This window comes from Muntiacus reevesi, chromosome 20 (genome assembly GCF_963930625.1).
Source record: "Muntiacus reevesi chromosome 20, mMunRee1.1, whole genome shotgun sequence".
Taxonomy (NCBI): domain Eukaryota; kingdom Metazoa; phylum Chordata; class Mammalia; order Artiodactyla; family Cervidae; genus Muntiacus; species Muntiacus reevesi.
The window spans coordinates 28,660,775-28,677,930 of record NC_089268.1 but is presented as its reverse complement, the minus strand read 5'-3'; the positions used below and the strand labels follow the sequence as shown (position 1 = coordinate 28,677,930).

At 43.6% G+C, this 17,156-nt stretch overlaps 2 protein-coding genes across 2 annotated transcripts in view; one reads left to right on the top strand and one right to left on the bottom strand.

Annotated features, from left to right (window-relative positions):
- The window catches only part of NCR3 (natural cytotoxicity triggering receptor 3), a 31,916-nt gene extending 14,905 nt beyond the window's left edge, over window positions 1–17,011 (bottom strand). The window contains exon 1 of the mRNA XM_065912441.1: window positions 16,654–17,011. The gene's annotated coding sequence lies outside the window, so the exon portion shown is untranslated. The remainder of the gene's footprint in view (window positions 1–16,653) is intronic.
- AIF1 (allograft inflammatory factor 1) lies at window positions 3,111–5,332 on the top strand. The gene is made up of 6 exons (XM_065912609.1): window positions 3,111–3,234; window positions 3,410–3,471; window positions 3,569–3,635; window positions 4,309–4,350; window positions 4,648–4,810; window positions 5,113–5,332. Exons 1-6 carry the CDS (start codon window positions 3,210–3,212, stop codon window positions 5,195–5,197), a joined length of 444 nt encoding a protein of 147 aa, XP_065768681.1. The 5' UTR covers window positions 3,111–3,209; the 3' UTR covers window positions 5,198–5,332.
- Window positions 17,012–17,156: the final 145 nt, after the last annotated feature.

Sequence of the window (17,156 nt, the reverse complement as noted above, 5' to 3'; positions counted from 1 at the left end):
TCCTGCCAGGCTCCCCATCGGCCAAAACAGCTATAAGTCAGAGGTGCCCTTGACATAGTCTATACAGGTTAGTCTTTTGGGACAGAGAACAGAGTGGGAGAGGGAAAAAGGAGGGGGCAAGCAGAAGACACCCATGTCACCCCCCATACACACACACAGACAAGCTTTCTGGCCACTGTATTTTTTGTGGAGGTACACAGGGGCCCTAATTCTAACAAGAGTTCCCCTGCAGAGTGTGGAACCATATCAAGGTCCCCCTACCCCTTAGCAACAGGGGGCCAGGCTCATAAAGGATGCTAACCTCACAGGGTTCTAGAGGGCCATTTCCTGAGCCAGCTCAGCATTCTCTCCCTGACTGCTTGGTTGGAGACTAACAACTTTGGCCTTGGAGACTCTTCCGTTTTTCTGCCTCCAAGACCCACAACCCCACTCCCCAATGCTGCATACTTCAGCCACGTTTATACCTTTGGTGGGTACAGCAAGTCCTGCAGGCTGGGGGAGTCACTCAGTCGCTTCAGGGCCTGTGGCTCTTAACCTTGAGCGTGTGTCAGAATCATCTGAGGCATTTGTTGAAAAGCTATTGCTGGATGCCACTGTAGAGTTTCTGATTCGGTAGGTCTGGGATGGATCCATTTCTGACATATGCTGGTGGAAGGACCACTCATCGAGAGCCACTGCTTTAAGGAGACTTCTTGCCTCTGCTGAGAGAGAGTTTGCAGCCTCACTGTCAGAAAGTTACCTACTTCCCTTATTTCTGGGTTCATGGTGGATTCCTGGCTCCCTGGCAGCTCTCTGCCCAGAGGCCCCACCTCCCCTTCAGCTCTGACTGCAGACTGTCTGTGGTCTGTGGAGGGTGGGGTGGGGTGGGGAGGGGTGGGCGGAGGTCCCTGGGTTTGGGTGGGAGGTGTCTTCTTGCATCGCTGCTCTTCATAGACTTTCCCACGTCTGTGTTGACACTGAGTTTCACTCATTTGCCCATCTTGTTATTCTTTGTTCTTTTGTCCCATGGTCAGAGCAGCTGTCACTTTCTCTTTCCTAGGAAGTTTTCCTGAGCATCTCAGCTCTACCTCACCTTGGTAGTCTGCCAAGTCACCTTCAGGGAAAGACTGCTTGGGGAGGCAATCTCAGTCCAAATAAAAGCCAGATTCTTCCTAACAGCCTATAAGGCCGTAGGCAATCTGGCCTCATCTCCTGCCTCTGTTTCCCCTCATACACCCGGCTCCAACTACACTGGCCTCCTGCTGCTTCACGAATACTCAGACATCCAGACATGTCCTCGCTTTAGGACCTTTGCATTTTTTGTTCCCTGTGCTTGAAGTGCTCCTCTCCTGCATATCCATGAGGCTTGTCCCTTCACCTGCTTGAAATCTTTGCCCAAATATCACTTTCTTAGGGAAGCCTCCCTGAGCACCTTATTTATTTTTTAAAGTAATATTTATTTATTTCGCCACGCCGGATGTTAGTTGCGGCACACAGGCTCTTCGATCTTCACTGCGCCATGAGAACTCTTAGTTGTGGCATGTGGGATCTAGTTCCCTGACCAGGGATCAAACCTGGGCCCCTGACATTAGGAGCACGAAGCCTTAGCCACTGGACCACCGGGGAAGTCCCCCTGAGCACCCTATTTAAATCTGCAATCCACGCAGCCCTTCCTATCTCCCTCCTTACTTTTCTCTTCTCCATAGGTACCTATCATCTTTGACATACTTGTTTTTCTTATATGTCTTTCCTAATTAGATTGTCCATGAGAACCAGAGTTTACATTTACCTGGCTCATTGGGCCAAGCAAGGCTCCTGGCATATAGTAAGTGCCCAATAAACATATGTTGAACGAGCGTATGAATTTAAAAAATGGATTTCCCCCACTAGGCACCGAGACCTTCAGAAGGGCAGGTTTGCAGTCTTCTCTGCAGAGGAAGAAGCAGCAATAAAGGGAACTCAAGAGGCCAGAGAACTCTCCAGCATCTCCCTAACCCGTATGGGTCAGAGCAATGGCAGTGATAAGTGAAAACTCCCTTCTGCAGAAAGGGAAATAGGTTGGGGTGGGGGTTGGGGGCAGAGAAAAGGAAAGGTGTGCCCATCAATGCGAAGATTGTGGCTAGAGCTCTGCACAGGGAGTTTAGACAGAAGTGTCTCAGTGAGGGGGGACACACAGTCCTCGTCTCCCCTAGAGCCACTAGCCCAAAGGAGTGTGCCTAGGAGGGCATTTATCAGGGGCTACTGCCCACTCTGTTGAGTAAGGAGTGGGGAGTTACTCTCACTCTGTCGAACCCACAGTGACCAGCATCCCTCACACCCCTAATGTCAGCCTCACCCTTGGCTCTTGTATCCACCAACACACTTTCAGCACCACAGGCCTCCAAAGAACCCACTGTTTTTTTTTGGCTATGCCATGCAGCTTGTGGGATTTTAGCTCCCCGACCAGGGACTGAACCTGGGCCCGTGGCAGTGAGAGCGCTGGAGTCCTAACCACTGAATCATCAGGGAATTCTCTCACCAAAGAATCTACTTAAATTCTCAAATTTCAGAGATCTGTAGACTTCACTGAAAATTTCAAAGGAGATAAGATAAAGGGATTACATTGCATGTCCTAAAGCAAACAAACTAAGACTCCCTTGGTCAGACACTTCCGTATTTCCAAGTGCCTCTGTGGAGCCACCAGGCTGGAAGTGTAGTGTCTCTCCCTTTCCAGACCCTGTACCCACCTTGCCACCCTCCCAGATCTGCCAGTGACTTCAGGTTCTTCCCCAGTCCAGAGTACAGAAAAATTTAGTCCGCCTTTCCTCAGCTTCCTATCTAAACCTGCGTGTCCAGACTTGTGAAACCTGGGCCTCAGCCACCTGACACTCCAGACCTGTTTAGAGATCCTCTCTTCCTGAGAATCAATGCCCCTGGGGTCTTACAGACCTTCCCCCATGGTTTATCAGAACATTTCTTACATGTACACCCTGGGCTCTCCTTTAGAGGAATTAAGAATGTTGTTTTCTCCTCTCCTTTCTAGACCCCACTCCCCCTTTTTCCTGGGTGCTACTGTCAGCAGAAGCTGATAAGGAAGTGAGGCCTGAGACTCAGAGGAGGAGGGAACGAGGGGAAAGGGGAAGTTTGGGAGGCAGGCCTCCAGGAAGCTGATGGGAGAGGGGAGCTGGCAGACAGAGAGGCATCCAGTCTGGGCTGTCTCCTCCAGCATCTCAACCAGCACATGCTGAGCTATGAGCCAAAGCAGGGATTTACAGGGTAGGGAAGGTGGAATAGGCAGGATTCTAAAACGGGAAAAAGGAGCTGGACAGTACTGGGCTGGGGGGCTGGGAAGCTGGCCTATGAAAGCAGAACTGTAATGGCTTCAGGCTGAGCTTGGGGGTGAAGAGAGGAAGGTGGGGGTGAGGCTACGTTAACCTTTGCGCTCCTTCAGGAGGAAAAGCCTTTGGGCTGCTGAAGGCCCAGCAGGAAGAGAGACTCAATGAAATCAACCAGGTAAAAGAAAGGGCCTTGGCCAGGGCAGTGGGTGGGGTGGACGGCGGTGTTGGTTCGGGGCGGCGGCCCTACCCAGGTTCTTGCTTTCCCCCCACAGCAATTCCTGGATGATCCCAAATACAGCAGTGATGAGGACCTGCCCTCCAAACTGGAAGCCTTTAAGAGTGAGGGGACGGCTGTAGGGGTGGAGAAGGGGGTGAGGAGGGTAGGATTTCTCCAGGAAGAGAGAGGACAGAAGAAACAAAGTCTATTTTTTAAAATAATTTTATCTATTTATCATTTATTTATAATTATTTTGGCGGAGCTGGGTCTTCATTGCTCAGGAGGCTTTTCTGCAGTTTCGGGGAGCAGGGGCTTCTCTCTGGTTGTGCTGCATGGACTTCTCATTTTGAGGGCAAGAGGCCTTCAGTAGTTGCGGTTCCCTGGGCTCTACAGAACAGTCTCAGTGGTTGTGGCGGTCGGGCTTAGTTGCTTTGTGGCATATGTGGGATCTTCCTGGGCCAGGGAGTGAACCTGTGTCTCCTGCGTCCCGCAGGCCGGTTCTTTACCACAAGCCACCGGGGAAGCACACACAGTCTACTTTTGAGGTGGGAAAAAAGGAAGGTGGCCTCTGTTGCCGCCCTAGTAACAGTCCCTTCCCTGGGCTGCCCCTCTCAGGATCCTCTCTAGTTCCCTGCGCTGTAACAGGGCCCCTCAGCTCCCCGAACCCTACTTCCTCTACCTGCCCCACCTCCTCCTCTTCTTCTCCCATCTGCAACCCCTTTCTCCGTCCCTGCCCTGCCTCTGCCTGTGACCCTCAGCCAGTGCTGACCCTCTCTGCTTTCTCCCCTCGTCCAGAGAAATACATGGAGTTTGACCTGAATGAAGACGGAGGTATCGGTGAGAAAAGGACCTGTGTGTGTGTGTGTGTGTGTGTGTGACTCTGCGATCCCATGGACTGTAGCCTCTGTGTGTGTGTGTGTGCGTTAGTTGCTAAGTCGTGTCTGACTCTTTGCGATCCCATGGACTGTAGCCTGCCAGGCTCCACTGTCCATGGAATTCTTCAGGCTAGAATACTGGAGTGGGTTGCCATTTCCTTCTCCACCAGAGTAGGATGGGGAATGGTAATGAGGAGGTGGAGGTAACAGAGAGAGAAAGAGGCTTCACTCTTCTCACCCCCATCCTCTGTGCCTCCAGATATCATGTCCCTGAAGCGAATGATGGAGAAACTTGGGGTCCCCAAGACCCACCTGGAGCTAAAGAAATTAATCATGGAGGTATCCAGTGGCTCTGGGGAGACTTTCAGCTACTCTGACTTTCTCAAGATGATGTTGGGCAAGAGATCTGCCATTCTAAAAATGTGAGAGTCCAGTTCCAGCCCCTCCTATACTTAACTGTTTTCTCTTCCTCCTGCCTCCATCCCCAGGCTCACCTTCTACACATAATCCAGCATGAATTTCTCTTCTATTTTTTGAGAGACCCTCCCCAGATCCTATTCTCATCCATGATTCTGGTCCCCACAGGACTCTCATTCCTGCCATTTCTCCTTCTCTTCCTACCCTCACAACCCTCCTCCTCTTCTGGACTTTCACAGTGCACTAAAATTTATTCTTTTGGAGAAGACTGTCTTCTGATCCCCGTGTCTCTTCTCATCTCAACCAGGATCCTGATGTATGAAGAGAAAGCAAAAGAACAGGAGAAGCCAACGGGTCTCCCAGCCAAGAAAGCTATCTCTGAGTTGCCCTGATTTGTGGTGAGGGAGATGTGGTGGGATTGAAGGGGCTTCTAATGACTCCAACATAGAAAAAGAAGACAAAATTGTGAACCAGAGCCAAACTAACTTAAATAAATTATCCTCCTTCAGATGAATTCAGCTTGGTCACTGTTTGATTTTTTTCCCCTGGGTTTGGGAAGGGGGTGAAGCATCTTTGAGAGAAAGGTAGCAAGGATTTGCCCATATGAGCAGTCCATCAACAATTCTGTAGTATGTTTACCACACAGCAGATGATTTTGTCCACCAGGGGGGATGTATAAGATAGCCTGACCTCAAGGAATTTAAGTGGGATGAAAAGACATGTGTAGACAAAAAAAAAAAAAAAAGTCACTCAAGCTCATGATGAACAGCAAAGATTACCGTGAACCAACATCCTCTATTACTATAAGCTTTGGACCCCAGAAAATCCTTCAGCCTCTCTCAGTCTTTCATTTGAAAATGAGAATAAGAGGATCTACCCTGCAGTGCCTGACAAATCATAAGCCCTCAATAATGTTTGAAACTTGAATGGATTGGATGGGTAGATGAAAGAACTGGTATTATTCAATTAAGGATTCACATCACTATAATGGCTGATAATTTAAGCAAAAATGAGTTTTGAGGTCCTTTTGGAGGCAAGCTACGAAAACTGAGCCGAACAAAAGGAAAAGGGGCTTGTACTAGGAGGGTATTGAGGGCAGATTCCAGGAACACAGGATCCCTGGATGGCAGATAGGATTAAATAGCCAACTTCAGGGAAAGCAGAAGCCTGAGGGTTCCCAGGCCTTTGGTGAGGTTATTCCTGAACTTTTCCCCCAAAGGGTCCAGTCGGGTTAACTCCAGCAACTCCCAGTTGCTGGTCACTGTTTCAGATTTGCCTACTCCTGGAAAGCAAAAATCAAATTGGCCCAGCTTGTTTCATGTCCCGAGGAGAAACCAGGTCCATAAGGTCACATGTATTGGCCCTTTCCAGTGGTAAAGCCATGTTGGCATCTTAAGGGTGCTACAGTAACTGTATAAGACTTCAGACGAGGAAGAGATCAATGTGGGTTCAATAAAATATCTGAATATAACACAATTAATAGCTAACCTTAATTGAGCACCTACTATATACTGGGTAGATGCTTTCTGTATATTAACTCTTCCCAACAACTCTGGTGACACAAAGGACAGAAAGGATCTGGGGGTTAAATTTGTTCATTTAGGATAAACTGGGTTATATTCATACAACGGACTATTATTATATTACAATAAGAATGAACAAACTACTACATGCAACAATGTGGATTAACTTCATTAATACAATATTGATTAAAAGCAGATATAAAAGAACCCTTACTGTACAATTCCATTTGAATAAAGTACAAAACAAGTAAAACTAATATATATTATTAGCAATCAGGATAGTAGTTAGGCTTGGGGGAGAACAGTGACTAAAAGAGCCCTTGGCAGCTTCTGTGCTAGTTAAGGTTCTGTTTTTGGTTACATGCTCTGCTCAGTTCATGAAAAGTTATTAAAATTTCACATATAAATATAGGAGAAGGGCATGGCAACCCACTGCAGTATTCTTGCCTGGAGAATCCCATGGACAGAGGAGCCTGGTGGGCTATGGTCCATGGGGTTGCAAAGAGTTGAACATGACTGAATTGAATTGGCATTGTTCTATATATATAGAACATTGTTCTTGGCATTGTTATATATATATAATGCACACACACACATATATATACACACACACTTTGATAAGATTTTAAAAATCAATTATTGGGCATTAACTATGTTCCATCCCCTATTCCAGGTGCCTGGGATATAAAAGTAACAAAACAAATATCCCTGCCTTTGTGAAGTTTATTTTCTACTTCAGTAACTGGTACAGGAGGAGGACAGATAACAAAGAGTAAATATAATTTTAAATTTCTATGCTCTATTTAAAAGTGACAGTATTATGGGGAAAAAAAAGCAGGTTAAAGGGAATCAGGGGTGCCAAGATGGTCAGGGAAGATTAAAATTCTTAAGAGAATAATCAAGAGAGGATTCAGTGAGGAGGTGACCAACATTGAACAAAAACTTCAAGAAAATACAGCAGTGAGCCACGCAGGTTTCTGGGGGAAGAGCCACTTGTGCAGAGGGAAAGAAGCAGAGAGGGCCCTAGAGTGAGAAAGGCCTGTGCAGACAGAGAGTAATAAGATAAGAAACCCAGTAGGGGGCCAGGAGAACAAATCAGTCAATCCTGAAGGAAATCAATCCTGAACATTCATTGGAAGGACTGATGCTGAAACTGAAACTCCAATACTTTGGCCACCTGATGCGAAGAACTGACTCACCAGAAAAGACCTTGATGCTGGGAAAGACTGAAGGCAGGAGGAGAAGGGGAAGATAAAGGATGAGATGGTTGGATAGCATCACTGACTTGATAGACATGAGTTTGAGCAAACTTTGGGAGTTGGTGATAAACAGGGAAGCCTGGCATGCTGCAGCCCATGGGGTTGCAAAGAGTCAGACATGACTGAGCGACTGAACTGAACTGAACTGAATAGGGGGCCAAGTCCTCTAGGGTCTTGTAGGCTGCAGCAAGGACTTTAGCTTTTATTCTAAGAGAAACAGAGTGGCACTGCAGGACTCTGAGCAAAGGAATGCTCTGCAACTTCCTTTGAGAAAAGGCCCACTCTGACTTCAGTGTAGAGAACAGACTGTAGGAGCAGAGGTAAGCTCAAGATGATCAGTTAGGAGGCTGTTCCTGTAAACCCAGTGAGAGGTAAGGATGGCTCAGATCAAGGCAAAAGCAGTGGAAGTGAAGAGGTAGGATTCTGGATGTTTTCTCAAGCTAGGATTTCCTGTCTGATTGAAAGTGTAGAGTGTGACAACTAAAGGAATTGATGAGGTTTCCAGGGCTTTCGACTTAACTAGAATTTTCATTTTTATAAAACATTTACTTATTTGTATTTATTTATTGGGCTGTGCTGGGTCTTAATTTCTGCACACAGGATCTTTGATCTTCGTTGTGACAGGCAGGATATTTAATTGTGGAATGTGGGATATAGTGCTCCAATCAGGGATTGAACTCAGACCCCCTGCATTAGGAGTGTGAAGTGTTAGCCACTGCACCACCAGGGAAGTCCCTGGAATTTTTAAACTGTCATCAGCTGAGGTAGTGAAGGCTGTGGGTAGAGAAGTTATTGAAAGATGAGAGATCAAATGGAGAAGGAAATGGCAACCCACTCCAGTACTCTTGCCTGGAAAATCCCATGGATGGCGGAGCCTGGTAGGCTACAGTCCATGGAGTCACAGAAGAGTCGGACACGACTGAGCGACTTCACTTTCACTTTTCACTCTCATGCATTGGAGAAGGAAATGGCAACCCACTCCAGTATTCTTGCCTGGGGAATCCCAGGGACGGGGGAGCCTGGTAGGCTGCTGTCTATGGGGTTGAACAGGGTTGGACATGACTGAAGCGACTTAGCAACAGCAGCAGAGATCAAAATGCTTGCTTTTGGACATACTGAATTTGAAACCACCTGTTAGACACCTAAGAGGTGATAGCAAGTACACAGCTGTGTATAAAAGTCCAGTGTTGGAAGTGAGGTCTCTGATGAAGATACACATTGGGGAAGTTATTAGCATATAAACATTATTTCAAGCCATGAGGCTGATACCATTGACATTTGCAGTTTGAGTAGAAAGTGGGGATGAAGACTTGACTGGAGTGGCTTTAAGAAAGAAAGAAAGGAGAGAAATTGGAGATAGTGAGTATGGGTAGTGCTTCCAAGAAATTTTGCTGTGGTAACTGTCCAGGGGAAGGGGACAAGAGAATCATTTGAAAGTTTGAGAACTGAAGTCATCTCAACCACTTTTTTTTTTTTTTCTTCTCATCTCAACCCTCTTAATGAGCCTCAGGATAAAATTTTTACCAGATTCTTACTAAATTTTCCGCTCTCATTTTCCATAATGGACAGGCAGGCGTAGGTTCCAAATCCATGTCTCTGCTTATCAGTTCACAACGTCTGAGACGTGCACTTGCTCCTCAAACCTGGCTAAGTCTTAACGAGTTCTTCGTATCAGTTAATAACTTTCCCTAATCACTTTCAGACTTTCTCAGAAACATTTCTGAACCTACCTAGGCACAGTCTAATTCTTATTCCTCTACTTCTACAATATAAATCAGTGAAACAAAATGGACGGGAATGGGCGAATTTAATTCAGATGACCATTATATCTACTCAGTGGGCAAGAATCTCTTAAAAGAAATGGAGCAGCCTTCATAGTCAACAAAAAATCCAAAATGCAGTACCTGAGCAATCTTAAAAATGACAGAATGATCTTGGTTCGTTTCCAAGGGAGACCATCCAACATCATAGTAATTCAAGGCTATGCCCCAACCACTAATGCTGAGGAAGCTGAAGTTGAACAGTTCGTGAAGACCTACAAGACCTTAGACCAAAAAAAGATGTCCTTTTCATCATAGGGGACTGGAATGCAAAAGTAGGAAGTCAAGAGATACCCAGAATAACAGGCAAGTTTGGGCGTGGAGTACAAAATGAAGCAGGGAAAAGGCTAACAGAGTTCTGTCAAGAGCAGAACACTGGTCATAGCAAACACCCTTTGCCAACAACCCAAGAGATGACTCCACACATGGATATTACCAGATGGTCAATACCGAAATCGGCTTGATCATGTTCTTTGCAGCCCAAGATGGAGAAGCTCTATACAGTCAGTAAAAACAAGATACGGAACTGACTATGGCTCAGATCATGAGCTCCTTATTGCAAAATTCAAGCTTAAATTGAAGAAAGCAGGGAAAAATACTAGACCACTCAGTATGACCTAAATCAAATCCCTTATGATTATACAGTAAAGGTGATGAATAGATTCAAGAGATTAGATCTGATAGACAGAGTGCCTGAAGAACTAAGGACGGAGGTTCATAACACTGCATAGGAGGCAGTGACCAAAACCATCTAAAGAAAAAGAAACGCAAGAAGGCATGATGATTGTCTGAGGAGGTCTTACAAATAGCTGAGAAAAGAAGAGAAGCAAAAGGCAAAGCAGAAAAGGAAAGATACACCCAACTGAATTCAGAGTTCCAGAGAATAGCAAGGAGAGATAAGAAAGCCTTCTTAAGTGAACAATGCAAAGAAATAGAGGAAAACAGCAGAATGGAAAAGACTAGAGATCTCTTCAAGAAAACTGGAGATACCCAGGGAACATTTCATGCAAAGATAGGCACACTAAAGGACAGAAACAGCAAGACCTAGCAGAAGCTGAAGCTATTAAGAAGAGGTGGTAAGAAGACACAAAAGAACTATACAAAAAAGGTCTTAATGACCCAGATAACCATAACGGTGTGGTCACTCACCTAGAACCAGACATCCTGGAGTGTGAAGTCAAGTAGGCCTCAGGAAACATTACTATGAGCAAAGCTAGTGGGGATGATGGAATTCCAGCTGAGCTATTTCAAATCTTAAAAGACAACACTGTTAAAATGCCACACTCAATATGCAAGCAAATTTGGAAAACTCAGCAATGGCCACGAGACTGGAAAAAGTCAGTTTTCATTCCAATCCCAAAGAAAGTCAAGGCTAGAATATTCAAACTACCATACAATTGTACTCATTTTACATGCTAGCAAGGTAATGCTCAAAAATCCTTCAAGCTAGGCTTCAATAGTATGTGAACTGAGAACTTACAGATGTACAAGCTAGATTCAGAAAAGGCAGAGCAACCAGAAATCAAACTGCCAACATCCACTGGATCACAGAAAAAGCAAGAGAATTCCAGAAAAACATCTACTTCTGCTTCACTGACTATACAAAAGCTTTTTACTATGTGAATCACACCAAACTATGGAAAATTCTTCAAGAGATGGGAATACCAGACCACCTTACTTGCCTCCTGAAAAGCCTGTATGCAAGTCAAGAAGTAACAGTTAGAACCGGACATGGAACAATGGACTGGTTCAAAATTGGGAAAGGAATATGCCAAGGCTGTATATTGTCACCCTGCTTATTTAACTTATATGCTGAATACCTCATGCTAAACACCGGACTGGATGAAGCACAAGCTGGAATTCAACACTGCTGCAAGAAATATCAACAATCTCAGATATGCAGATGATACTACTTTAATGGCAGAAAGAGTAGAGGAACTACAGAGCCTCTTGATGAAGGTGATAGAGGACAATGAAAATGGTGGCTTAAAATTCAACATTAAAATAACTAAGATCATGGCATCTGGTCCCATCACTTCATGGCAAATAGATGGGGAAACAGTGGCAGATTTTATTTTCTCAGGCTCCAAAATCACTGTGGATGATGAGTACAGTCATGAAATTAAAAGACGCTTGCTCTTTGGAAGAAAAACTATGACAAACCTAGACAGCATATTAAAAAGCAGAGACATCACTTTGCCGACAAAGTATATAGTCAAAGCTATGGTTTTCCAGTAGTCATGTACAGATGCGAAAGTTGGACGATAAAGAAGACTGAGCACTGATGAATTGATGCTTTTGAATTGTGGGGCTGGAGAAAACTCTTGAGCGTCCCTTAGACAGGAAGGAGACCAAACCAGTCAATCCTAAAGGAAATCAACTCTGAATATTTATTGGCAGGACTGATGCTAAAGCTGAAGCTCCAATACTTTCGCCATCTGATGCAAAAAGCCAACTCAATGGAAAAGACCCTGATGCTGGGAAAGACTGAGGGCAGGAGAAAAGGGGAAGATAAAGGATGAGATGGTTAGATGGCATCAGCGACTCAGTGGACATGAGTTTGAGTAAACTCCAGGAAATAGTGAAAGACAGAGGAGTCTGGCATGCTGCAGTCCATAGAGTCAAAAGAGCTGGTCAGGACTGAGCAGTTGACTGGACAACAACTACTTCTACAATTTTCTGTGCATATCTCTGGTGTCTTCAGAACATAGTTGTTGACGATGGGTCACTGAAGAAATCAGAGAAATTAAAAAACAGCTGGAGGCAAATGAAAATGAAAACACAATGATCTAAAATCCATGGGATGCAGCAAAAATATTTCTAAGAGGGAAGTTTACAGTGATACAAACCTACTTCATGAAACAGGAAAAACCTCAAGTAAACAACCTAACTTTTACACCTAAAGGAACTAGATAAAGAAGAACAACAAAATCTAAAATTAGGAGAAGAGAAGAGAAGAAATAATAAAGATAAGAACAGAAATAAATGAAATAAAGAAAAAAATAGAAAACACTAATGAAACTAAGAGTTATTCTTTGAAAAGATAAACAAAATCGATAAACCTTTAGCCAGACTCATCAAGAAAAAGAGTCCAAATCAATAAAATCAGAAATGAAAATGAAGTCAAACTGACACCACAGAAATAGAAAGAATCATAAGTGAAAGTGAAAGCTGCTAAGTCGTATCCGACTCTTTGCGACCCCAAGGACTATACAGTCCATGGAATTCTCCAGGCCAGAATACTGGAGTGGGTAGTCGTTTTCTTCTTCACGGATCTTCCCAACCCAGGGATCAAACCCAGGTCTCCCTCATTGCTGGAGGGTTCTTTACCAGTTGAGCCACCAGGGAAGCCCATGAATACTGGAATGGGTAGCCTATCCCTTCTCCAGCAGATCTTCCTGACCCAGGAATTGAAGTGGGGTCTCATGCATTGCAGGAGGATTTCTTTACCAGCTGACCTACTAAGGATCATAAGAGATTGCTACAAATAAGTATATGCCAATAAAATGGACAACCTAGAAGAAATGGACAAATTCCTAGAAATGTACAATCTCCTAAGAGTGAATCAGGAAGAAACAGAAAATACAAACAGACCAGTTACTGAAATTGACTCAGTAAAAAAAAAAAAGAAAAAAAAAAAAACCTTCCAACAAGCAAAAGTTCAGAACCAGAATGTTTCTACTAAAGAGGAATTCTACCAAATATTTAAAGAAGATTTAACATCCATCTTTCTCAAACTATTCCAAAAAACTGAAGAGGAAGAAACACCTCTGAACTCATTCTATGAGGCCAGTATCACCCTGATATCAAAACCAGATAAAGATATCACAAAAATATAAAAATTACAGGCCAATATCACTGATGAACAGAGATACAAAAATCCTCAAAAAAAAATCAGCAAGTGGAATTCAACAATACATTACACATGTACACCATGATCAAGTGGGATTTATCCCAATGATGCATGGATGGTTCAATGTCCACAAATCAATCAATATCACATTAACAAACTGAGGAGGAAAAATCATATGGTCATCTCAATAGATGCAGGAAAAAGCTTGTGACAAATTTAACATTCATTTATGATTAAAACTCTCTAGAAAGTGGGCATAGAGGGGATACACCTCAACATAATAAAGACCATAAACGACAAGCCCACAGCTAACATCATACTCAATGGTGAGAAGCTGAAACATTTCCTTTAAGATCTCATCACTTTTATTCAACATAGTATTGGAAGTCCCAGCTATAGGAAGTCAGACAAGAAAAAGAAATAAGAAATTCAAATTAGAAAGGAAGAAGTAAAACTGTCAGTTTTAAGATGATATACATAGAAAATTCTAAATGAATTTGGTAAGTTTAAAATTTGCAACTTTACCAATGAATCTGGTAAAATTGCAGGATATAAAATTAATACACAGATATCTGTTGCATTTCTACATACTACCAACGAACTATCAAAAAGAGAAAGTAAGAAAACAGTCCCATTTATAATTACATCAAAAACAATAAAATACCTGGGAATAAATCAAACTAAGGAGGCAAAACACCTGTACTCAGAAATCTGTAAGACAGTGATGAGAGAAACTGAAGACATCACAAACAAATGGAAAGGCACCATGCTCAGGGATTGGAAAAATTAAAATTGTTAAAATGACTATGCTACTCAAGGCAATCTGCAAATTCAATGCAATCCCTGTCAAAATACCAATGGCATTTTTCAAAGAACTAGAACAAATAATTCTAAAATTTGTATAGAAACACACAAAAAAAACACGAAAAGTCACAACACTGAGAAAGAACAAGATTAAAAAATGGGCAGACTGACTAGACATGGAGAACAATATAGAGATTCTTCAAAAATAGAACTACAATACAATAGAGTAATTCCAGTCCTGTGTCTTTATCTGATGAAAATGAAGACATTAATTCAGAAGATATATTTACCCCATGTTCACTGAAGCATTATTTATAACAGCCAAGATATGGAAGCAACCTAAGATATGGAAGCAACCTAAGAGTGCCCACCAATAGGTGAATAGATAAAGATGTTTTGTGTGTGTGTGTGTGTGTGTGTGTGTGTGTGTGTGTGATGGAATATTACTCAGCCAGGAAAAAGAAAGCAACCTTGCCATTTTTGTCAACATGGTGGACCTAAAGAGTATCATGCTTAGTAAAACAAATCAGACAAAAAAGACAAATATTGTATGATTTCACTTATGTATAATCTATAAAACAAATGTAACAAAGCAGAAATAGAGTCACAGATACAGAGAACAAATAGGTAGTTGGGGGAAGGGTAAGGAGAGAAATAGGTATACATTAAGCAACAGAAACTTCTGGTTGCAAAATAACCAAGTCCTAGATATGAAATGTACAGTGTAGGGAATATAGTCAATAATTATGCATGGTGACAAATAACTAGACTTATGATGATGATCATTTTGAAATATTTAAATTTAAATATTTTTATTTTTTTAAATCACAGTGTTGTATACCAAGAACTAACATAGTGTTGTAGGCTAACTATACTTCAAAAACAAACTCACAGAGAAAGAAATCAGCTTTGTGGTGGAGGGAGAGGGGAATGAATGAAGGCAGTCAAGAAATATCAACTTCCAGTTATAAGTAAATACTAGACATGTAATATACAGCATGATAAATACAATTGAAACTGATGAAAGTTGTTAAGAGTAAGTTTTCAGAGTTCTCATCACGAGATAAAAAATACATTTTTTTCTGTTTAAGTTTGTAACTGTATGAGATGATGGATGTTCACTAAATATGGTAATCATTTCATGATGTTTGTAAGTCAAATCATTATACTACACATCTTAAATTTATGTAGTACTGTGTGTCAATTGTGTCTCAATAAAACTGGAAGAAAAAAATAATGTATCACCATTGGTGCATCAATTGTAACAAATGTGCCACACTAATGCACAATGTTAATAATAGGGAAAACTGAGACAGGGGAAGGAATATACTAGCATTCTCTGTACTTTCTGCTTAACTATTCTGTAAACTTAAAACTGCTTTAATAAAAATCTATTTAACGTGTGTATGTGTTAATTGCTCAGTCGTCTCCGACTTTTGTAACCCCATGGACTGTAGCCTGCCAGACTCCTCTGTCCATGTAATTCTCCAGGCAAGAATACTGAAGAAATGGAGTGGTTTGCCATTTTCTTCTCCAGGGTTTCTTCCCCACCCAGGGATCCAACCTGGGTTTCCTGCGTTGCATGTAGGTTCTTTAACAGTGAAACACCTATTTTTTAATATATACCTAATGGGTAAAACGGAGAAGGCAATGGCAACCCACTCCAGTACTCTTGCCTGGAACAACCCATGGACGGAGGAACCTGGTAGGCTGTGGTCCATGGGGTCGCAAAGAGTCCGACACGACTGAGCGACTTCACTTTCACGCAGTGGAGAAGGAAATGGCAACCCACTCGTGTTCTTGCCTGCAGAATCCCAGGGACGGCGGAGCCTGGTGGGCTGCCATCTATGGCATCGCACAGAGTCGGACACGACTGAAGCGACTTAGCAGCAGCAGCAGCAGCAATGGGTAAAAAATAGCTGTTGAATGATTTGCTGAACAAGCAGGGGGTATGATTAGAGCAGAATAAATCCATGGGTTTGCAGAGTCGGAGAGGACTCAGCACGCGCGAGCGCTCACACACACACGCGCGCGCGCGCGCTCTCTCTCTCTCTCTCTCTCTCTCTCTCTCACACACACACACACACACACACACACACACACACACACGAGTAACAGAGCTTCCCAGGTGGCTCTCTGCCAGTGTGGGAGACGCAAGAGACATGGGTTCGATACCTGGGTTGGGAGGATCCCCTGGAGTAGGAAATGGGAAGCCAGTTCAAGATCGCCTGGAAAATTCCACCGGGCAGATGGAAGGCTACAGTCCTTGTAGTCCCAGTCGATGCGGTCCCAAAGAGTCAGACACGGCTGACCGACTACACACACACTCACACACACACACACACACACACACACACACACACACTTAACAGGAGACAAAGGAGGGGAATGATACCGCATTTCACAGAATTAAACCCGTTATAAAGGAAACTGCCAATAATATCAGATATACAAATATATTCATGAAAATTAAAAAATTAAATGCCAGTCTTAGTCATTAGTTGCCAATATTTTGAGGAACAGGCTATTTGTACCCTATCTTTGTCCAAACGATTTGCATATATTATGCAAATAAGTAGAACTACTCACAGAATGCCTATGCTCCGCGATGCACTCCCCTGGACTCTTGGATTGGCCTGTCAATCCACCTTATTTGCATGACGTGTTTAATAAATGAAGGCCCCGCCCCCTCATGCTTTCACCTCTCGCGAAGATAAGCGTGAGTTGGAGCTCCTCCCTGGTTACGTAAGCTCCGCCCTCCGGCAGCTAATCCCTTCCGCCCAGTCTTCTAGCTCTATCTTCTTCGCGGATACTACTATAGGCCTAGCATCGTTTCCTTCCACTCTTGGCGTCTCTACGTCTCTCCGTTCCCATCTTTCCACGAACGCACTACGCACGCTCCGCCTCTTTCTCCCCCTAGTCGTCGTGCAAATTCTGCGCCCCAACAGCCTGGCCGACCGGCACCGCATTCCCGCCCCCTCTGCACGTCTCAAAGGCCGACGCCGGGAGCCTGCCTCTTCAGCCAACCGGCGTCTTAGCGCCTATAAGTCCCTCCTCCTTATGCAAATGACTTATGTCAGCTTCGCACGCTC

Excerpts from the sequence above, each read along its gene's own strand:
- AIF1 (XM_065912609.1), top strand. The coding sequence starts at position 3,210 with ATGAGCCAAAGCAGGGATTTACAGG. Across the intron at positions 3,235-3,409 it reads CCAAAGCAGGGATTTACAGG|GAGGAAAAGCCTTTGGGCTG; the intron begins GTAGGGAAGGTG and ends GCGCTCCTTCAG. Across the intron at positions 4,351-4,647 it reads GAATGAAGACGGAGGTATCG|ATATCATGTCCCTGAAGCGA; the intron begins GTGAGAAAAGGA and ends CTGTGCCTCCAG.